We start from the raw sequence: 24227 nt of genomic DNA on the forward strand, positions 1-24227 counted from the left end.
AAACGTTATAACCGCTATTACTAGCTCCATTTCCTCAAGTATTGAATATTATACGTTCATAATGCCGATATTACCACTTTACGAATGTATGAGGGAGCTTTACATATAATTTAATAACATATAAATGCATAATTACCAATATTATGAAATTGTCTACAATGAGAAATGAGACCCTTCACCTGCCTGAGACAATTTAAAGAGACATTTCATCAAAACTTTACATTTTTATATGGTTTAAGTTACTCTTATATGTTTCCATTGATGTTTAATACTGTATACTTGCCCATAATTTTCAGAGAATTTTAAAACTGGCAGTGTCTGCACCTTTAGGAGCAAACTTCTTTTCGGTTTTTCCCTTCAAATTTGACCTTGACCTAGTTTTCTCAAGGTCAAGGTTATCATCTCATTTTCATCCCCTTTGCCGCCTGAGTAATGTACTTTTTCTTTCATCTTTCTATCTGCAACGGTATTTAGATATTTGGTGTACTAACGAACGGACGGACAGACGAACACATGAACACTGACACGGACATCACCGCTTTGAAGCGGGATGTAATTATGTGATGTATATGAACTAAATCTAGTCTTTCAAGTACAGGAATTACAACTTTGGAAAGAAACAAATGAATACAACAGAATGGTCAAATTACCTTTATTTCATTTTCTATGCAGACCAGACAGTCCATGAGGCCGTCATCACATCCTCATGAAGAACCAATGACAGACAGCGTTAAATGTACTTTTCACATTTCAGTTCAATCAAAAACACTGCTCCTATATGAAGCATAGCAAATTTCAGACGCTGAACTGATCCGTACACCAAACTTCTGATCATCAGCTCTGGTTAGTGGCTTTCATATACTGTATTAACTGGTCACCAGTGGGAAATTCATTCCATTTCATATTATTCAAGTATACATCTTATAGTAAATCCCTATAAAGTATCTATAACACAGACATAGATTATATTATCCATGAATCTGCATTAAAGATATAGTTGAAAAACAAATTAATGTTTTTTTTATTTGTAAACAGTTCTTTGCATTTTTAAATTTCTTGAAAATCACACAGTACTGCTATTTTAATAAATTACCAAGTAAAATACAATTATCCACTGTAAATACTTAAAACAAATTTTCTCTCAAAATATATGATTATAGAGGTGACATTTCCTTTTCATTTCATATTTTCTTTAGGCATCTTTAAGTTTTCATTCAAAGATGTTAAAAATAATTCAAATAAAACACACGCGCGCAAAAAACCACACACATTATCTTTAGGTTGCATTGCTCATACAGTCAGTTGTTGGTTTGGCAGCTGAACGAACCACTCTGGGTATGGAATCAGAGGAATAATAAGGAACTACAAGCTCAGAAATGACTTTAATCCAAAGTATTCCCATGCCTCATTTGTTTTGTTACAGGGCTGGATGTTTGAACACCAGAGATTGGCCAGGACTAGGTTATGTCCTGTAAAACGTTATGTGGAAACTAAGTCTGGATTTAGCAGTAAAAGACATGACTGTCAAGTCTTGAAGCAGCAGAGTATCACCAACAATACCCATCAGCACCAAAGGAGGTTCCAGTGAGTGTAACATCGAAGGCCTCTACAGCCATAAAGCTTTAAAAAGTTTGAGTCCTGTAATCAAATGTCATACTTCCTCTGTATTCATACAGATTAAATAAAAGAATATCTGAGGATCACGTTTCCTGATACCTGAATATTTGTTGTGTAATACAGTAGTTCTAGTCCTGCATAAAAAGAGGTGTGTATTGTTTTAAAGTTGGCGTCAGTTATTCCTGCACCAGATTGCCTTTGTCTGTGTGGAACTAGGAATAACTTCTTTGCAGATGAAGAGCACAAGTGAAAAAAGCCCTGTTAAGAGTTTGTTGTGTCTGTCTGTGAAGGCATTGCTCTGTAACGATCTCAATACAAAATAATCCATTCACTTCCTTTCCTCACATGACGTCAGCCCGTTTGTCCCTGACCTTGTTCCTCTGTTTAGTCCTGGCTTTGAAGGCAGCAGAGTTGAAAAGATGCTAAGAAAAAAAAGATGAAAACATGAGGTTGATTCTTTACCTTATGACTGATCATTACAGCAGCAGGGCTCACAAGGATGCAGCAGAAATGCAAAACAAAGAAATCCAGATCAAACCAATCACACAATGCGGCTGTTGGAGTGTAGGTAGAGATTCAGCGCCAGAGGAAAAGCAGTTACCTTCTCAAATCTTGAGATCTTGTTGGCTTTAACAGCAGCGTCCAGAATGAGGGGGGGCCCAAGGCCAAAGATGTCTCTGAGCAGTGGGTTGAACTGCAGCAAGAACACAGCACACACCAACATTACCACAGGAATATACATCTAGCAGTACTTGGATTTTAATTGACATAACTGGATTATAAACTTCCTGTTCTCAGCTGAGATTTAATATCGAATATGTAGAATTTAATGTAGAATAAATCTAAAAAAGCATCCACAAGTAGATTCATGATCCACATCAGAGCAGAAGAGACATTAATGCTAGGGTTGAGCCGGGTACTCGTTTCAGGGGAGTATCCAGTATGGATAAAGCATTTTTGACGAGTACAAGCACAATACAAGTAAAACTCGTCAATACTCGTACTCGGACTGAAGGAAAATCCTCATAACCTTTCTTATGTAGTGATGAAGAAGACTATAGACTATAGTTAGTTACGACAGCTTGCGACACTACTTTACGGCAAGACCATAGGCGTACGGTGTAATACTCTTGTGTGTTGTTGTTGCCAGCCCGCTCCTGGACATGCTCTCTTTCCAGCCATTATTAAAAGCTTGTTCTGTAAAGTACAATTTACACTCATTCTACATAACCAACGATCCCCAACCTTTTTTGTGCCACGGACTGGTTTAATCTAAGAGGATATTTTCACGGACCGGCCTTCATTTGCTCGATAGTTGTTGACGCCAGGACAGCTGTAGTGTAATAATAAATCATCTGCAGTGGCTTTATGAAAAATGCAGACATCAACAGACAATAATCAACCGTTTTTCATAAACTGATAATTAAAATACTGTATACAAAATACTTGTAAGAAATAATTACCGTATTGGCCCGAATATAAGACGGTGTTTTTTGCATTGAAATAAGACTGAAAAAGTGGGGGTCGTCTTACATTCGGGGTCTAGACATTATACCCATTCACAACGCTAGATGGCGCCAGATATCTTTAAAGCGAATGCTGAACTTAACTCCCCAGGCCAAAGCGAACCCCTGTCAGGAAGAAAAATAAAAATAACGGTAAGAAAAGAGAAAAAAATAAGAGGAGAGATAACCGAAAATGGAGAAACGTAGCGACAATCTGGAGAAAAGTGGGTTGGTTCTCGGATGGTAGCAAGGTTGGTGCCACTCAGCATTCATTTACAAATGTGATTGCACTTACAGTAAGTTTACATATTTAAATGTTCAGATATTAAGATGTGATAGACAGGTTTTTTTTTTACATTCATCTTCCAACCCGCTTAATCCGCTAACGCAGGTCGCGGGGTAGCCAGTGCCTATCCTGGCAGTCTCAGGGCGTGAGGCGGGGGACACTCCGGGCACGACGCCAGTGTACCGCAGAGCCACATAGAAACAAACAATCATTCACACACACACACACACTCCTATGGTCAATTTGGGACCGGCCAATCAACCTGAAGCGCATGCTTTTGGAGGTGGGAGGAAGCCGGAGAACCCAGAGAGAACCCACGCTTTATGAAAAATGTGATTGCACTTACAGTAAGTTTACATATTTAAATGTTCAGATATTAAGATGTGACAGACAGTTTTTGCATGAGCAAAATAATGTGCTTTTTCTGTCGAATATATTGTTATAATTATTTGTTTCAGATGTAATGTAATTATTTTCTGTATAAAAATTCAATTTGGTCTTCAAAAATCTTTTTTCAAACTTGAGTCTTGAAAAAGAGGGGGTCGTCTTATAATCGGGCCAGTACGGTATATTAAAAACTTGATTCAAGTGACTGCACTGATGTTTATTTTGAAATATAGCGACTTGCAATCAGTGCATTTAACATAGGAGAAATATTGATCATTTCCAATTAAAAGGGTGAACAAGTCAATCAAATAATAATAATTATTAAAATAATGAGAATTAGTAGTTGGGAACCGCTGATCTAGGGGTAACGGGAGACAATGACAATTACGTCCGGTCTACTCCAGTTTGTTTTGCTTTAAGGTCACAGCAGAAAATCCCACTCCACAAAGACAGGAGGCTGGAAATGGAAGCAGGGTTATCGATACTTTTTGGGCGATCTCAGGATAATCTGCCTTGACTTTAATCCAGAACACTGGTGCAGTTGTGGCTGCTTAATTTAAGGGTAATGGCTGGTACCTGTCACGTGAACTTGTGTCTTGTTTTGTTGCATGTACACGGTGCATTTGACCAGACAAGAGCTGAAAACTGATCGTGTTGCATCGGTCACCACCTCCATTGCAGTCCTTTTTGGGGGGTTTTATCCGCTTGCTCTTAGTTTGACACTTTTTCACTTAAATTCAAATTAATAATTTATATACCATATGGATATTTTAACACACACACACACACACACACACACTCTCTATCTCTCTAAATATTTTTGAAAAATTATTTTAAAAAAGAAAGTAGAAAGTCATGTTGAGTATGACAATTCTTGTTCATGCATACTTTGTAGTTCATAATTTCCTATTACATGTGTTGTTTTCATTAATGCATTTCCGGTTCTGAGTTCATTAAAAAACTTGCTCTTTAAATAGTTGTCTCCCTTTTGTGATCAAAAAGATTGATTTGAATCTCAATTGAGGCTGTTCTGTAAATAGTTTTAAAATAAATATAGCAACTTCTGATCAATCCAGATCAATTGATTCAATTTCACACCAATTAAGGCCCCACCCATTTCCAAACAAACCACACCCACTTCTGGTTTAAGTCCCGCCCATTCTGAGTACAGGTAAGGATACAGATCATTTAGATGATTGAACAGATAGATAGTGGTGTACCCGCTCGTCCCTAGTTAAAACTCAGGTCAGTGTCACTCTGTGGAAGTAAATAAAACACGTGGCAGAGAAGCGTCACGTGACTCATCTGCCTGGAGTGTCAGTCCTGACCTGTAAATGGTGTCTCACTCCAGATTCCATGATTTCTTTGAAAGAATCATACATTCTTCTCCTCATCCAGCTGTCGATATAAACGCTCTCCACTCCGAACCGGATCTTCTCCTCTGTGAAGTCGTCGCTCTGGAGGAGGGAAAAGGTGCCACAATTTTTAAAAAAATCAGAGCCCCTCTGCATGGAGGGGGGAGGGTTGTAGATGTGCACATCTCTCTGGAATGAATAGTCACGATTTTACTGCTATAGAACAGGTTAATAAAATTGTACAGTTGCCATTATGATACACACCTCTATGTAATGCAGCACCTCTCTGAAGATGGAGCGCTGTTTCCGCCTGTCGTTCTTGGCTCTGTGCTTGTTGCCATCTGTGGCTAAACTTTTCAAACACCGACACAGACTTTCATTGTCCTCCACTTCAAATTGCTGCATGCAACAGGGACAAAATGATGATTTCAAAGACAGAAACCCCTTCAAGTTTGAGATATGGGCATCATGTACAGAGGATTTGAATCAGTGATGTGTTCCTGCTTCCTAAAGGTGCACGGACTTCACCTGATCAAGATCTCGTCCGAGCTCCACCAGCAGGGCGATGGTCTCTCCCACTGCTATCCTATAGTTGACGTCGCTGCTCTGCAGACATGCCTGCAGTTTCGGGAGGTGACTGTGGGGAGGACAACTTTTAGTATGTCAGCGTGATTCATCAAATTGTTAATACAGCCAACAGAATTAAATTATAATGTTTTAAAATGTAATCAAGTGTGTGAGAATTGTTATAAGTCAAAATGATAGTAAAGGCTTGTGTCTTCTTGTCTTGCATTCTGTGTCAGATTTTTCCTTCTTTTCTTGACTCACAGGTCAAGCAGCACTGTCAGCCTGGATGCAGGGCAGAGGGTGACCAGCAGCGACCACGCCTGCAAGGCGGCGCAGTGGAGGCCTGGCATGCCGGGTTTGGGTGTTGGAAGGTTTCCCTCTCTGTTGGGGTAGGAAGACATGAAGATGCTCTCCAGGAGAGTCAAAGACTTGATCAAGTCCTGAACGGGAATGAGTCAAAAGAGGGAATGAGGGAACGAGATGTGAGAAAAACAGTGGATGTAAAAGAAGAGCGAATGAGTGGAAGTTTGTTCTCACCTCTCCTTCTTCAGCAGCAGAGACGTAACAACACATCGCCAGAGCTCTGGCACACTGACGGAGGCAGATAGGAGAAAAGGCAAATAAACACATTAAATCAGGCAAGGGGCTAACATCAAACCTAGGATCTTTGCATAAGAATCCATATTATGGGCGTTACGTTTTTTTCTTACTTTGATCAGTTCGCAAACACTGACTCAGAATGTCTGCATTGGATTTGGTGCTGAAAGTCCGCTAAGCTCCGTCCAGTGTTTTGTGTTGTGTATTTATGCTTTTGTTTATTCCAAAAACAAATGAAATATTGTGGGGGGAAAAAATGCTTCTGAAAAAAACTGCTGTTTTGATCATATTTCGTAAACCACATGAATTTGTCATCCCATGCACCTCATCTGTTTAGGGATTTTTTGGGGGGTACCACAGGGCCTGATAAAACTTGGTACACATGTAGTGAAGTTTATGCGAGCACTCACGCTCTGGCGGGCTGCTATGCTGGCGCTATTGTCGATGAGAATGGCAGTGAGGATGGGACGAAGCATCTTGAAGCCTTCCTCTGCTTCATCTCCACCCCCCAGCTGGATACAAAGCAGAGCGAAGACTGTGGCAGCCAACGACTGCTCCTCTCCGCCACCTGGAGTCAATACAAGGTTTTTATTTGTCAGGAACTGCAGCTAGTTTTCTACATTTTTTATTTCTGGAGAGACAGGATGAGTTCTACCTGCACTGGACTTTGTAGACATAAATATTCAGTGTGTCTGTACTTCGCCTCTGTCACACTTTACCTTTCTTAATGCTCCTCTCCAGGCTGTCGCTGAGGGTGAGGCGTCGCTCTGTCAGGAATTCATAGAGTAGTCTGGAGGAGAAAGCCTGACGCAAAGACTCCAGACCTGCTAAACGTGTTTTAGCACTGAGTTTTAAAAAAAGAAGACAAGGACAGCTTTTACATATCACTGCAGTTTGTGTGAATCATTTCCTTCATCATTAATCTTCCTGCTCAATCCTACTTTAATTGCTGATGGCAACCAGATGAAAGCACATGAAACACCCTCACCTCTTATCCATCACATATTCCATGCATTGCTTGAGTTTGTCTTCCGTTTCCTCCTGTGCCGTCTGCTCGTCCACCTGCTCCCCTCCTGTTTGCAGTTGACACATGATTTTAAGAAACGTATGCAGATAAACTTCTTCATTCAAAAAGAGAAAAATTCTACAACTTTAATGTCACACAACAAAAAAAAGGTTCCTAAGGGAAACTACAGTGCACTAGTGCGAAAGCAGAACCCTGACTATCATATATACTGTACATACCGGTAAGTAAATATGACTCGAGAACATGGTGAGCATTATTTGACTTTCCAAACCTGTGTTGTCTTCAAGCACAGACGTGCTCTCGCTGGCGCTGCTGTAGTGGCTGAGAACATCAGATGTCATCTCATCATCGCTGGCACCCGACTCACCCTTCATGCCGTTTTTAACACCTACAATTAGAAACAACAAAATGATAAACTGAGGGGAAAATGATGGTGAATGGAGGGATGTACACCAGCACGAATCTGAACAGTGTTTTCAGCAGCAGTCATACCACGTTACTCGGTGGAAGGCGACTAGAGATCAATGGATCTAGGCGGGACCTGTTACGACAGGTATGGTGAAAGTTAACTTGACCTAAAGTTTATTATCATTGGCTGTTGGGGCAGCGACTGGGTGGAAAAAAAACTTGGAATAAACCTGTGGCAAATAGCATACAATGATCAGTACCTGCTGATACGATTGAAAAGCTGTTGAAGTGTTTGGTGTTGCATTTATAGCCAGTTACAACCTCTGGTAAAGAGTGAAGAGGCTAAAAATGACTACTTAGCTGTACAGATTAAATAAAAACTGGATTAAAAAGCATTATTGAACGTGAATCTGGACAGGACAGCTGATGTTCTCTACACTGGACGGTATTTAGTATTCTGTGTCTGTCCAAGCTCAAGCATGAATGCATGAAGGAGCTTCTTTCAGAGCCTGATCAGAACAGGTGGTAAGAGCAGAGCTAAGCTAACCCTCAGGTTCCTGCTGACTCAGGACTTTCTCCTGTTGGTGGGATTACGGGCAACCAGAGAAGCCATTCATTCAGTGTGTACACTCCAAAATGCTCACACTGTATGGTGAGTGTATTAAACGTCAGGTCATCCAGGACAGCGGAGGTGACAGAGGTTAGTTATTGTTGCAATCAAATAATTTGGAAGACATTAAAGGAACACATTTAATTCTCCAGTTTTTTTAACTACAGCATCATAGTTTTTAATGCAAAGCGACTGGGAAGCAGATGGGCAACTACACATGCATAAGTGTGTGTGTGTCTATGTGTGTGTGTGTGCGTGTGTGATGTTTAAGTAGTGTACAAATAATTTCCCCGTGCAGTATCAATCATGTATTCTTCTCCTACATTTAATCAACTCATACATACAGTTGTGCTACGCTGGGAATCTTGCAGGTAAATCATCACATGTGGGACATCTAGGACGGAGCATCAACACAGAAACATCATCTACAGCCACAATGATAATAGAAGATGGAAACACCAGGAATTACCTGAATCAGGCCTCTCTCTAACTTCTCAAACCTGTGACCAAAAACTCTCTTAGTTGCAGTAGAAGATGACTGGCTGCTGTTGAGGTTTAACAGGTTCATACAAAATTAATGTACTTTTTGAAGGAATTTTTTGATTGAACCAAACAGCACGGGGCACTGGAACGTAGGTTTCTGTTGAGTCTACAAACTTCAACCCATTTAATGTCAAGCACAGCAACTGCAGGTTGAAAATGAGATCAGCCTGACTCTTGTTGAGTTTTTGCCCAAGGAGTGTCGAGTTGTGTACACAGAACTCAATGAGAGAGAAAAATTGGGCTTCTTCAACATTGACTGATTTGAGTCCAAATTCTTATACTCCTGTTGGAGCAGAAAACAACAAATAACTGAAAACCACTAGGACAATAAGTCTCATTGGGAGTCGTTACCATTCATAAGCGAGTCGTTGTCCAACTCACCCTTATTACAACTAGGGATGCAAGTCGAGACTTATGGCTCAACCACAGGATAGCAAAGCCTTGTTTTACTCATTATGTGAATGTTGAACGTTACAATATGAAAAATTAACTGATAAAGAGCACAAGAGTGTGTCCAAGGACACAGATTTCCTCACAACTGTGACTGGTAAAAGACCAAATCGTAATCAAAGCTGAATGTGAGCAAAGCAATATGAAAATCATACAAGTTCAAAAATGCCTAAAAATGTCAATTTAGATATCCAAAATCAAGATGAAATACCCACTTTTAAGACCCCTGCGAAACATCCATGAACATTGGATGAATGGTCTTCAGCCCTTCTTGAGGGGATCCCAAACGGTTCAATATGAAGCAGTTGTTTAAGGTATGATGGGGTATCTCCTCACCCACCAAGCTTCTTCAGTCCAAACTAACTAGACGGAAGCCTCAGGTACTGGCTTTTACAAGCCAGAGAGGTCACCATCACATGGTGAGTGTGTAGGGTCACGGGTTTACAGTTGGCACACCCAGCAGGGTTATGGGTCACTAAGGACAAGAGTGGATCAATCGCCTACTGGGACATCATGTCAGCCATTAGCATTATAATCAGTTTCACTTAACTCCAAGTGTGAATGCTAGTGACACCGCCCAGGGGGAGAAGCTGAGGTCCCGTTCAGACTGCAGACACATCTGTCTCTATCAGACACAAAACGACGTCCTGAATCTGGTTTAAACCGTCCCACAAAAATCCGATTGGGACTGTTCAGACTACACGCGAGACATGCGACATCAATCTGGATGGGCTAAAAATCGGATGTAGGCGACTAGTTTGAACAAGGCCTGAGAGTCAGTCTAATTTGAAGTACAGTACAGTGAGCCCATTTCTTTCCAGGAACCACACGCAATTAATGAATTCAGCGATAGAGCGGCAAACCATTTATCTTATTTACAGTAATATAAACGATTATGACCCTCACCATACTGATATTAAACCACATTCTATCTGTATTACCTTTTCTCACACTCTTATCGACTGTTTTAAGGACTTTTGTGTCTCATGGAAGTCCGAGACTCACGGAACCCAGCGCGCTTCCGGATGCAGTCAACCAATAGAATGTGCGTACGGTATCACGTGACTGCCTACTAAAAATCCGTGATGAGGTGAAGTCGCGAGATTTGATGTGCGAATGTGCACTGTACATAGATTCCTTTACTCCACTGATGCTTAAAAGAGAGTGTCAGAGGCCTTTTCCAGTTACGTATGGATGTAGATGCTCCATTTTAAAAATACAACAAATGTCTTCATGCATTATGTTGCTTTGCTGGTGGTAAAATCTGGTCATTCTGGTCCAGTTTAACTTGAGGTCAAACGGATCTGAACGCTTCCACACTTCCAACTCTCGCCTGTGGGCCCTGTCGCTCTGAACTCCTGTTCCCAGCTGACACACAAACTGTACACCCGGGGGTGTATGTGTCAGTTATTCGCCATTATCCTTAAACTCCTGGCTGCTGTGTTTGTAGGCTGCTGTCATTCAGCGAAACATACACACAGGTCTGTCCTCGTGCAATGGAGCTCCCTGCCACAAGTCATGTTTTGTTTGACCCTTGATGCATACAAGGCAGGCAGTCAGTTTCTTAGGAAGGAGGTCTGGCCAACCACCAAATCAGAACGCTGAGCTAAAGGGTCAGGAGTCTGACTGTGATCCCTGAATGACTGGCAGTGCAAGCTGATATACAAAAAGTTAACATGCGGTGTGTGTCCTGGAATGTTGGTCAGGAAGCGTGCCCTCACAGTTGGGGGATTCATGTATTTTTATCTCAAGCCTGGTCATCACCATAACCATTTGGTCAAAGATGCAATCACCTTCAACTACAACCCCAACAGGACGCTGAACAGTCGTTCAACAGCGAAGAAACTTACAACAGTTCTGGAAGGCAAAGCTATACCAGAAACCATTTTCTTTATGAAAATGGATTTGAAGACTGAGAAATGACAAGTGAGCAGCAGACACGTCTGACGCCACACTATAAATTCACAAATGGAATTGCTTGAAAGTTATTGCATATGTGGTTCTGTGGAAAGGTTCAAATGAAGCAGTAATAACATAAAGTGTGTATATAATAAACAACAGGGGATTTAGACAAATTAATGGCAAAATAGGGACGAAGGAGATGGAAATGAAGCCAGACAAGATGTTAGCAAACTGGTTCACATTGGCAGGTTGGGTGGATGACAACAGCTGACGCGTCTAATGTCCTCCGTTAGTCCTGTGATGCTTGGTGTAAGATGAAGTGTGTCCATGCAAAACATGCATGACAACTTAAGGAACTAACACAGCAAAGATGGAGGCTGTAGTAAAGTGTCACTCTGCACAGGTTATGACTGAGGGAAGAAGATTTAAATCTGTAAATTGCATATGATTAAATAAACACTTGCACACAATTTTGCAGAGGAGTGGATGCTGGATTCAACAGCTTGCATTGCAGTGAGGGTCAAACGCTTCAGGACAAACAGGGTCAAGGGTCAGGGGTCAAAGGAATTACCTTTCAGCGGGGCTTTGGCCGCCAGCTGCAGCTGAAGAACCTCCTGACGGAGAGAACCTGGAGATGGTGGATGTATGGCATGAGAAGATGGGCGAAATAAAGGTGTGTATGTTTGGGGAAAGAATGGCAGATGGATGAAGTGTAAGGAAAAATAAAATAAAGGTATAACCATGACAGGAGAGAAAGACAAACAGAAGGGAGCTACCTTGTCACTTCAAGAAATTTGCAAAACACTGATTCACAAGAGAAGTAAACCTCACAAGTCAGAATAGCCGAATAAAAAGGCAAGTTATGAAACTGGCAAAGATGTGCAAACACCAGAGAAAAACCTTTACCTCACCCACACTTGGAGTGAAGGCGCCGGCACATGTGCGCTTCCTCACAACTCCCTCCAGAAAACGTGAGTGGGTCCAGCGCCAGTCACGTGGACGCACCGATCTAGAACTCCACGCGGAGGAAAACGCAACTCCCACGCAGCGCGTAAACGATCAAGTCATTTTAAAATAGCCCGAGTGATTGGGATGCACATGTTGCATCACTTGTTCTTCTTAACAGCTTCCACCTACCTGTTTTTTTTGTTTTTTTTTTAGCAGCCTGGCACTGCTGCTAAAAATACCACGAGGTTAATTTTAAGCATTGGAGTCCTGCGCTAGCTGCGGTTAGCCATTTAACACACACCAGCGCATCGGAGTGGCTTCAATGTAACGTGGGGAAACACGCATGTTGCTCTCATGGGATGCAGCGCAAAATGAAAGAAACACGGTTGTTGGGGCACCCGTCAGCGAGATAAAGTTGTCGGAGCAGCAACACACGCCGTGGAATCACTCATGCTACCGCTTTAGATGTGGCGATCACGATGACTTTGAATGAGAAGTCACAAACTACCGTCATATTCCCGTCACCATCCGTCCGCACAGCTGGTGGGGAGCTTCTGCTGCCACTTACCCGCTTTGCTGGAGCCGCGTTTCCCCTTTTTACTCCGAGGCATTTTCGCCTGGTTTGTGATCCACAGTCCGCAACACAGCTAGCCGCGCTTAGCTAGCTAAAGTTAGCCTGCTTTCAGTCCAACTATCAAGTCCGCTCCACAGCTGTGAGTCTTGTCGTGTCGTCTCCGTGTTGTGACTCGATGAGTAAAAAACTCCCACAATTCCTCCCGTTCACACTTCTGTTGACAAACGTCCTTTACGAGTTAAACCGCCTCCACGTCCGTAACTCCAAATACACGTTTCTGCTAGAAAGACGTCCGCTGGCCGGAAGCAACTTTCTTAAAGTATCGATGTATTATCTGTGATTGTCTCCAGGTAATCTGTATCTAATGCCAGGTTGAGATAGGAAGTTTTTTCCAGCGGGGATCATGTGGAGTTTTGAGCACGCTGTTACCTCCAGGTCCACCATCTTCCTCTAGGTAACCGCTGTCAGCCGGTGATGGGAGTTGCCAGGTTTGTTCGGTTGGGTCCCCCTTTTTAGTAAAGCTTTTTTTTTTTTGACGAGCTAAACCCAATGGATTTTGATGTTTTGTGGGTTTTCAGAAATTAATTTACATACTATACTGTTTCTTTTTCCACACATCCTCAATCTAGCCAAAATCTATGTTGGTATCAAATCTGGCCCCTCTTTAAGTCACACATTTATACCAATAGTTAGTGAACACGTTAAATGAACAGTAATTTCGTCACACGTACAAACAGAAGGAAATTGAAATTAAAAAAGAAAAAATATTAAACGAGGAAATAGTTTTAATCAGGTGAACAATGTTTTTTTTTTAAAGGATTACACTGAAACATTTACAGAATAAAATCCAACGACGCTCAAACTGCACATTCAACACAGTTAACAAAAACTGGCAACTTGTGAATCAGTAGTATTACTTCATAGCTATTTTAAGTATTACGTCATTACTTGTCGCTCTTTCAAAGCATCACATAAACTCCAAGTTTAACATAGAAACTACATTGCAATAGTTAGACTACACTCTTAACAAAAGTTAACAAGTTGTGTAATAATTGTGCCTCCTGTAGTGCAAGTTTCCTCTTGAAGCTCTTAATGTAATTAAATTCTAAATAGACAGTCTGACCTGGTTTTATCTCACATGGAGATTCTGATATTTATCAACAGAGCAAACTCGCTGATGAAAGAAATCCTCTGATTAAGAATCAACACAAATTCCAGTGATATTGTCTAAATTACCATATTTAAGGCACTGTAATGGGTTTTTTTTTCCCTATCAGTAAAAAAGTAAAACAAATACACATGAAAATTGGGCTCTGAAACACTGAAGTAATTTCACATTTCAGCTTTGGTCCAGCGATGACAAAATAAGACCTGCTAGGTTTGATTAAAAAACTGTGTTCTACTACAAAACATTTCATATTCACAGTACAGTAATTGGATCCCCACAGATTCACCAGGAAAAAGCAGTCATACATTACATTACATTATCAGACTCGGCAATACTTCTTCTTACTTATTACACACAGCTCCAGAGAAAACATGTAGTAGTTTAAACATAGCATGTAGCATGCTAACTCTCTTTAGGGTGATACCCAATTAACATGTGGAACAGTGTAAAATCTCTGATTTAGTGTTTCACATACAACTAATATGTATTTTATGTACTTCATTATTAAAATTATCGATCATATTTAACCAACACAAATATTGTATCATATAATCATTTATCTCTTTCGGATTATCCGAATGGAAACTCACAAATAAAAATGTGTTGGGAAAATCATGGGTGGATACGGGAACGAAGGGAGAGTTGGTCCAGAGTAGTGTGTGTGTATGAGTGTGAACACATGTGTGCCCATCCTAACCAGAGTAGTATTTGGTGGGGACGAAAGGCATCCTACTAACGGTAGCAGGCCCGGCTTTCTTCCTGACCTCCACCTGGATGGCTGTTCCATTCTTGGAGAACGCCGCATCCACGTATCCCATAGCAACGTTCTTTTTCAAGCAGGGGGATGGGCAGCCACTGGTCACCTCACCTACACATGAGAAAAAATATGAGGTTTTCCTCTTCTGACATCTTCCTGACACCTTTTATGTATAGCAGCAGTGAAAAGATACCTTGTCCGAATAGTGGTAGAATTGTTCTCTTTAGATTTACCTCTGCTCTTAATTTTATTTCATATTTACACCAGCGATCACCATTTCTTTTCACTGATGATATACCAGTATTTAGTAAATTGCAGAGGTATCACTAGCCCAAAAATGTTTACTTTCTGACCTATGACCCTTCCGTCAGGACCAAGTATGGGCGTATGTTGTCTGACGGGGGGTCCTGTAGACACCAGCCCAACTCTCTTCCTGGCAGTCTTGGCTTTAATCTGAGGAACTATGACATCAGCGCCAGGAAAATCCTTGGTCTGACGCCGACGTTTCCCTGTGGACAAAGGAAATAGCGATGGAAAAAATACATACTGTATATATATTCACACACACACACACACACACACACACACACACACACACACACACACACACACACAGTATATAATCAGGATGTCTAAGACAAAATTGTCCATGTGAAGTTATTTCCAGCCAATAATATTCTTCATTTCTTTTCATTTAGACTATTTCTGAAGTCTTCATCACAAGCAACACGTCTCCCATTACACAGAGTTGTTTTATCTTGGCTATTTTGAAGAATGGATTATAGCAGCTCTAAGGAAATGGAGTCGCCATCAAACACACAGTTCATGTTTATAATCTGTTATATTTTTCAAAGTCCTTGTAGCTGAGTGCAACAAATAACTTCCTCTGTAGCGTTTATGACATGCTAATGATTGACGAGTCTCCTCATCTCTTAGTATCAAAAGATTGTGATAAAATGACTGACATGACCTTTAACGAACATCTTACCAATGGTCCAGACTAGGCTGGCCTCCACAGGCGTAGTGGTCTCATCTATGTCGTTACCATAGAGACAAAGCCCAGCCTCCAGTCGTAGACTGTCCCTGGCACCCAGACCAGCCAGCTTCACCTCGCTGTTAGCCAGCAGCTTCTCCGTCAGCTCCACCACCCTGGATCGAGGGCAGGATATCTGGGACAGAAAGACAAGTAGATGTGAGTCTGCAGCCACGCAGAATGGAAGTAAAGGACTAGAAACAGAAGTTTTGATCTCATCACTACTGAAATATTATTTCAGTAAGGATATAAAAGTATTAAACCAATGCGTGACAGTAGTTGAGTTGTGCATATAGTGTCAATTTTCCATAGCAATGGGAAGAAAAAGTCCAACTGAGCCAACAGACAGCAGCATATTTGTACACAGCAGAGGCGCCTGTAGCTACGCAGCTCTACATGTATGATGGTTTGCTGTGATACGTGTTGCCTTTTGTAAATAATTTGCAGCTCCTGTGTTTTGGATACCTGGGCTTGCACTAGGAGGTAGTATGACTAAGCCACTGTGGCTCAGTGTAAAAGAATTGAGTAAGCCACATTCTGTTTCCAAGACAGCAGTCAAGCGACGCCCATTGTGGGGGGAGATACACCATTGGTGTTAATTCAATGATATAATTTTTTATTTCAATTTTAAAAGACATGAATAATAGCAAGTGAGGTGAATACACATTTACATGCATCACTGGTTATTCCTGCCGGTCATAGGGATCAAAAGTGTAAGTCTACAAAAAAACAAAAAGTATTGATAATATCTTTCATTTACCTTCTGATCGGTCTGTCACCACTCCTACCCCCTCTCAGCATTCACCATTTGTTGTTCAATTAGAACGTTAACACAAAATCTACTATAAAACACTCGATTCTCATTTTCTTTCGATCGATCGTCCTCGCCTTGTCGTCACCAATTTGCGGGTTTAGCTTGTAAAAATAGAATCTTTTTGTTTTTCATTGGACAAGAGGAGGTCATGACCCGAGTACATTTTTAATGATTGGGAGCGTTCGTATGAATTCGGCTATTTCCGTCGGCATTCGCGCTGCCTAGCAAGAATAAAAGTTTGTTTTCTTATGTTACCGCTCGGGGATTTTCACGAGTCCATAAAAGTTCTAAGTTTTAGCCTTTTTTTCCTAAAAATAAGAACGCCACCGTGGCTACACAGGCTAAAAACCTTGAAGCCATTCTGGAATTTACCTCGCCTATGGCTACCGCAAGCTCAGGATACTATGCTTGTCCATTTGTGGTTTCAATAATAATGTGATTAACTGTTCATACAGTGATGAAATATTTGAACTATTCATCCTTGCAGCTCAGCTCTCAGACTGCAGGCGTATCAGATTTCGATCCATATCTGATTTTTAGGAATGACTGTTCACACTGTTTTTAGCAAGTGTCCATATGCAATCTGGCTCTGTTCTGACTGGGCCACATTATCAGCTGATCTGACAGGTTGCCGTAGCAACGACGTCGGGGTGGAGTGGTCGTTCAGTGCGCGTAATGTGTGAGGTATACTGTAATTGAGACGGCGGCAACAACAACGACGACGACAAACGTGAGGTTTTTTTACCTTTGCGTATTGGCCATATCACTGTCTGGTAGAGGTTGAGAAAACACACACACACCAGACAATCGTCAATTTATTTTTCCGTTTTTTATCGCTCTGTAATGCGCGACGCTCTTCCTACTGGCGCCTTGCTTTCTCGTCATAGATATGACGTTGTGGTTCGCCATATCTGATCGGACGCCTCTGTCCCCATCCAACACAAAACTACCTCCTGAATGTGGTTTCAATCCGTCCCACAAAAATGATTTTATGTGGTATGTGACTGTTATGACTACAGATATAGGCGACTAGTCTGAACCAGGTCTAAGGGTGGCATGGTCTGCCTGTATGTCACTATATGAAATCTACATAATTACCTGTGGATTGTTCCTTCCAACACCACACTACAGGTTTTGTAAAGCCTCACAAAATATTTTTTTTTAAAAACAGTAAAAAAATGCGTGAAGGGAATGAGAGATACTGACCTCCACCCCATCCTCTCCAGTGTATCCACAGCGAGTGACCCGACAGCCAGGGACACCGAACACAGCTGCAAGGGTGGAGGTCATGAAGGTCAACTTACTGAGATCCTCTTTTATCCCTTCTTGGAGCACCTGAGACATGGATGGTCCTAAAAACACATTCATCTATTAGCTAAAAGTCAATTAAAGGGGATTCACTGAGAAATGAGAGAAAACTGGTGAAAACAACTGATGGAATAAAGAGTGAAACTAAAAACAACCACAAAATAATGAGAAAGAGATGGAAATTAAATCAAAGGATGGGAGGAAGATGAAGGGAGGAAAAGAATGAGGCAAATATTTGGAAGTAGAAAGAGAAGGTATGAATGAGAACCGTGGGAGAAGACAGGAAAGAGGCCAGATGAAATGAAAAGAGAAAGGAAGTAGGGGAAGTAATATTTCACCTTGAAGTGCAATCAGTGCTTCATCGAGGAACTCTAGATCGACATCCAATCCTGCAGCTTTGCACTCTGCAAGTCTGGCCTACAGGTGAAACACACACACACACACACACACATGCACATCAGACACACATCAGGGGCTTCTCCAGTTCTCAGTTCAGAACGGAAGAAGCCACTGGGATGAGAGGCGAAACGTCTTCAAGAAACTTTCTTAAAGTCCAGTGGATTGATTTAAACAGCTTTGGACAACCATGACCTGGATAACTGAGAACCTACACAGACATCAGACACTTCTGTCTCCACACACACATACACACACACATACACACACAACCACTCAGTGTTTACCTTCATATGAGCAGAGTCCTTGTCGGCACAGCCAGCGTTGGAGACGACGTAGAGGTAGCCCTGATCTGACTTTGTGACTATGAGGTCATCGATAATCCCCCCTTTCTCACTGGTGAAGAGGGTCAGTGTCCCCTGGGGGTGAGAGAGGAGACACCTGGGTGAGGAATCGTAGACAAACACAGGCTACGTACAAAGGTAAATTAACTAATTATAAGATAATTGTGATATTATGTCAAAAGAAGAAGATAGAAGTGAATGATTATCTTCCCCTTTACTGCTGGACGACTAAATATAGCCTAAACTACTGTAATAATATTATCCACATTATCCTCATGATGCCTCTAATAATAACATAAAACAACATGAAACAAGATTTAATCTAACCTGGTTGTCTTTGAGTTCTGCGATATCTGCAACCACAAGAGACTCCATGAATTTCACTCGATCTTTGCCGTGGACTTTGGTCTGGCAGAAAAACAATAAGTTACACAAAGCAATCAAACATCACAAGTGTGTTTTTACATCCCGCTTCAAAGCAGTGATGTACAGTATTTTCTGCACTATAAGGCGCACCTTTATTGAATTGTTTATTTTATAATTTATTCCATATGTAAGGCGCACTGGATTATAAGGCTCATATTATAAAAAAATTAAAATAGATTTTATAAAATAGTGGCTGTAGTTGCGCTATCCCTCCACTAGCTAGAGCATTCATGACTGTGAGTACCTTTAGTCAGCTGTGAAAGGCTATCATTATTTCAATGAAGCCATTCTGAGCCTCATCAAGGAAACCTGATCACTTGATCACTTTGCATCTTAGGTCCCGTCCACATGATGCTGGAACTTTTTGAAAATGCAACAGATATCCGGAACGAAAACGCAACTCTTTGAAAACACTGGCCACTGGTGGATTTTTTTAAAACCGCTGGGTCTGCGTTGTCGTGTGGACGGTGTATCTGCAACTTTTTAAAAATGCTGACGTCTTGCTTGCGACGAAAACCTCTGTGACGTCATATTTATGGGCCCGTGTGTTGTGACAACAAAACACGGAGGATTCCTATTGGATCAAATTTGACTGAATACTGCCACCACATGGTTTGGCATGCTTATAGCCGTCTTTGAAAACACATTGATGCACTTACGTGTGGACGGAGATTCTTTTGAAAACGCTGTCGTGTGGACGCGAATCGTTTTCGATGCGTTTTCAAAAAGTTGCATTTTTTTAAAAATCCGTCATCGTGTGGACGGGGCCTCAGAACGGAGTCAATCGGCAGAAGTCTTAGGCCCATATTAAAAATCCTGACATTAAAAACTGGTTAAATTAATTACGAGTGGACCACTCAGTTCGAACAGGGCGGATTATTTCCTGATCTGAAGTTCGAAGCAGATATTTAAGCTCCGACGTTCGTCTTCGTTTATTAATTAAATATTGTTCGATCGATCCGTAGTCCAGTCAGAGGTGAGGTGCAGCTACTTGCTGCTATGTGTCCTAAACAATTTTTCAACTAGTCTTTAATGTCAGGTTGCTAATTTACTGGATAATGTGACGCTGTTTTACTCCTAGAACTGACTTTAACGTCGGTGTCTCACCACCGTGAATCTCACAACACGTCGCTGCAGACAGAATACACAAGCCTGAATGCGCCCCTCCGCCGCCCGCCCAGAGCTATCAACTACATTTGTAAATCAATGCAGCACACCCGTTGACACCTTTGTCTAGCAGTGACTGCTCTTAGAATTTCAGAAAAGGCTGGAAGTTCAGCTTTGAGGGTCTTTCATTCACCATATGCCGGTTTCTCCGTGTGTTTCCACAAACCAATAGAATGGACCGTCACTAGATTCCAGATGACAGCACAATGACATTTTTTAGACCAATTAAGTTTAATTTTTTTTTAAATTTAATTTTATATACTGGTTTGATCCCCGAAGGGAAATAAAGTGGTTTATTTCCGACGCCAAATAGTTAGGAAATACTGAGATCAATCAGTCAGTCAAACTTCATTAATAGAATTGTTGAAAGTTCCTTATGTTTTGCTACGTTATCGTAGCCGCCACTTTGGCGACGCCCCTTGACTACCGTAGTTAGGGGGCATAGGCCCGAATACCTTGTGAGGGTACCCCTGGTGGTGGGGTGTGGCATGACTGCCAGCCAGACTGCCGCCTTTTTTCAGCGAACTTGTTTTTAACCAATACTAATATTAATATTAATCCATATATAAGGCCCATCAGATTATAAAGCGCACTACGGGATTATGAGAAAATTATAGGCGTTTAGGTGTGCTTTATGTTGCGGAAAATACTGTAATTGTCAGTGTTCATGTGTTTGTCCGTTCGTTACTCCAACAAACATCTTCGCAACCTTTGCAGATAGAAAGATGAAGCAAAAAGCACATTACAAAAATAAGATGATGACCTACAGAAAACTAGGTCGAGATTAAATTTCAACTTTGTACACTCCGGAACCGGATAAGATAGAAAGACGAGGGAGAAGGCTAGTGTAACAGCATAGATCAAAGCTAGTGCTTCGATCTACTTATGCGCCAGCTTTGATCTATGGTCTTACTCACCCTGGCTTTCTCCATATGCGCTACTGAATGTACTAGTCAGGTGCTACTTTCAGGGTACCCTTAAGTCGCGGGATGTGGCGGTCTCTGACTGCCTTGTTGTTTTTGTGACGGGTCATTTTTTTGCGTCATCAAACCACTTAATGTGAAGACCTGCATCTACCAATGAGTAGGACTATACATGTGCATGTATTTACCTGTGTTCAAGTTCTCACCTGCAGCATGTGGCTAACGTCAAAGATGGAGCAGTGTTGTCTGGTGTGCATGTGGGAGGCAATGTGACTGTCTTTGTACTGGACAGGCATACTCCAGCCTGCAAACCCCACCATCTTTCCCCCATGTTCTCTGTGGAAGTCAAACAGTGGAGTCTTCTTCAAGGCAGCCTGTGAGGAGATGAAGCACCATACTGAGTAACTCAGAATCAATACGCATACACTGATGGGTTACTACTAAATAGTTAATGAATTATGTCTTTATACTGCTAGGAATTGAAATACCTGCAAAAAGTTTATTTATGTTTGAAATGCTGCTAAAATGTATTTTATTCAGTGTAATGACATGGTAGGTACACTAAACAAATATCCTGAAAAGTCTTTTTCTCTCAAACGGCCTGGACTTTCAGGAACAGTGTGACCTTTGAACCAGCCGGTGAAGAGGGGCTTATCAGCACAGGAGGAGAAATGCATGATGGGATAGAGAGTGTGATAAGACTCAAGTGCATTCTATAATCGAATCAGAGAATAGGAGGCTGTCCTGGTTGTGGTGTGCCCACACGCACACACAAACACTTCCTGTTACTCTGTTAGAATACTGCATCCTTTTATCCCCTCAGCATCAGGCGACATGTTAGATCAGGGGTCTCCAAACTTTTTCCTGGAAGGACCACATAACTTGTCCCTTCTCTGATGGGGGGCCGGGTTCAGTTTGTAACAGAAAAACTGTGACGATGGCAGGTGTGCCAAAATGTAAATATTTGTTTTCCAGAACCAAATATCAATAACCCTAACGGTTATTATTTCATTTGGGAGAGCAACACAGAAGTCAATGAGACTGTCAGGCTTGAATGCGTCTTTCAGAAAATCACAGTTCTGTAACTCAAACTGATAAGAAGTCTGGGCTTCATCAATGTCAGCAACAAAGGGGTTCTGGAACAGACACTCCTTTTGCATTAGCGGAATCGCACACCGAACTTGACCTTCAGGATTTCCCATGCTTCACACACCTTTCAGCTGGGAACAGGATCGCTGGGTTCTCTGCAGAGAGGGTTTGTGTAGCAGGGAGATGAATGAAGTTGTGTTTTTTCACTTTGTCAAAAACCAGCGCTAGTTTCACCTCAAATGCTTTTATGTGGGAATACATACAATATTTCTGTGAAGTCTGCTAAAAATGTAAGGTTCCATTTCCACTCTGGATCGATCAGATATGGGACGGTTTTGTTGGGGGGGGGGGGGGGCATTTTCCTCGTACTGTGCAGGGAGCCGTGCCAAATGGGAAGGCGGGCCTCTTCCAGCCCTAGGGCATTAGTTTGGGGACCACTGCGTTAGAGTCATAGAAGTCCTCCCTGACATGACCTTTATCTCTGCAGTTTGAGAACATTTCTACAGACAGAAAGTCTCCTCTCACTGACAGGAGTACACAGTTCTGTCATCACGTGTGGGTTTAATCAAAGCATGATGTGCGGTTCAGTGAAGTGTGTGTGTGTGTGTGTGTGTGTGTGTGTGTGTGTGTGTGTGTGTGTGTGTGTGTGTTTGTGTGTGTGGCACAGATGCCCATTATGTCTGCATGAAGTGGTTACTGCTGAGACCCTCTGCCGTTACTGTAACACCAATCCACACCCCTCACCATTGGACAATGGACGCGTCACCAAGGCGGTCACTGACTAACTACAGGCTGGTCACTCAGGAGACATGTTGGTGTGAACCAGCATGGAGCCCACATGTGAATAAATAGTGACTACACCCCCCATTGAGGTGGTCCTGATCTGGATCTAGCTCCGGCACACCAAACGGAGCCGAACCGTCCTCCGAGTCAAAATACCGCAGGATCATAGATTGATGTCTGTGTAGGCTCTCAGTTATCCAGGTCATGGTTATCCAAAGCTGTTTAAGTCAATCTAGCATGGCCTCTCATTAGCATATCCTACCCAAGATCCTTACCAATGTTCAGATCTTGGACAGGGAAAATAAACGGTTTGAGAGAGGAGGGAAAGAAGCCATCCACGTCAAAGTGGAGAAGTCATCTCTGAACAGGGGGGGTGGTCTGCGACATCATCTTTCTCCCATTTACAATCATGTCCTTTCGAAACTCCCAAAAAGATTGTCTCAGGTGATGTGTCTCATACTAGTGACCCTCATTAGCATACAAAGGTGAAACTCACATTTCAACGACCCCCCTTTGACACCCCATCAAAAATGGTTGAGGAACCAGACAGCTTTCAACGATGGTCATTGGAATGTGAGTAGCACCGACCGAACCCCACAGGGTTATTAATAAGCTGGGACAAGACCAGCCACCTTCAGAACTGAAGAAGTCTGGATGAGGGACGAAACATCTTCAAGAACTTTCTTTACATCCAGTGGATGGACTTAAAACAGCTTTGGGTGATCACAGATTGATTACATAGATGTTGTTCCTGCTGTTATTGTGACAGAAACATCAACCACACTAGCTTCAGTGTGTTCCACTGCGTTCTGTCAGTCACGCTCACCTCTGCTCCCACAGCCCGTCTCTGATGCCGCTGCAACAAACATCCAGCCCCAGCGACCCGGAGCAGTCCGTCTCTGGAAGCCCGCAGCCCGAGACCCCCGAGCCCCACTCCCCCGACCCCGACCACCGACCGAGCCCACATCACGCACGCCGAGTCCCCGCTGAAGTCTCACTCACGACGGTCGGACAGTTCTGTCGCGCCAACTTCCAACGCGTCACTGAAAGTTCTACCGAGCCGTGAAAAACACGGGAAGAGGCAAACGCGGAGGCAGACGCAAAGACTTGTGGGTAATGTAGTTGTTGATTCAAACAGTCCCGTACAAAGGTTCGAGAAATGACACGATTCTTACCTCATCACATTAGACGTAAAGTAGTAAAAAAAAATAATACAAATAAATAAAAGTTAATTTTACAAGCT

The 24227-nt window shown here is 42.1% G+C and overlaps 2 protein-coding genes across 3 annotated transcripts; both read right to left on the bottom strand.

Moving 5' to 3' along the window:
* Window positions 1–645: 645 nt before the first annotated feature.
* On the bottom strand, window positions 646–13223 carry ifrd2 (interferon-related developmental regulator 2). 2 transcript variants are annotated; one of them, XM_068331980.1, is made up of 13 exons: window positions 12771–13223; window positions 11826–11882; window positions 7613–7729; window positions 7303–7387; window positions 7034–7158; window positions 6725–6882; window positions 6255–6308; window positions 5979–6157; window positions 5679–5787; window positions 5415–5549; window positions 5124–5252; window positions 2219–2311; window positions 646–2039 (listed from the first exon to the last, which is right to left on the bottom strand). In XM_068331980.1, the coding sequence occupies exons 1-13, from the start codon at window positions 12811–12813 to the stop codon at window positions 1959–1961; spliced, it is 1365 nt and encodes a 454-aa protein (XP_068188081.1). In that variant the 5' UTR covers window positions 12814–13223; the 3' UTR covers window positions 646–1958. The 2 variants fall into 2 exon arrangements, with proteins under 2 accessions (XP_068188081.1, XP_068188091.1); XM_068331990.1 differs by lacking the exon at window positions 11826–11882.
* Window positions 13224–13554: 331 nt separating this feature from the next.
* Window positions 13555–23951, bottom strand: amt (aminomethyltransferase). Its single transcript, XM_068337362.1, has 9 exons — window positions 23811–23951; window positions 21319–21486; window positions 18924–19004; window positions 18540–18671; window positions 18195–18273; window positions 17755–17900; window positions 15690–15870; window positions 15055–15210; window positions 13555–14812 (listed from the first exon to the last, which is right to left on the bottom strand). The coding sequence occupies exons 1-9, from the start codon at window positions 23949–23951 to the stop codon at window positions 14637–14639; spliced, it is 1260 nt and encodes a 419-aa protein (XP_068193463.1). The 3' UTR covers window positions 13555–14636.
* Window positions 23952–24227: the final 276 nt, after the last annotated feature.

This window comes from Antennarius striatus, chromosome 2, assembly GCF_040054535.1.
Source record: "Antennarius striatus isolate MH-2024 chromosome 2, ASM4005453v1, whole genome shotgun sequence".
NCBI classification, from domain to species: Eukaryota; Metazoa; Chordata; class Actinopteri; order Lophiiformes; family Antennariidae; genus Antennarius; species Antennarius striatus.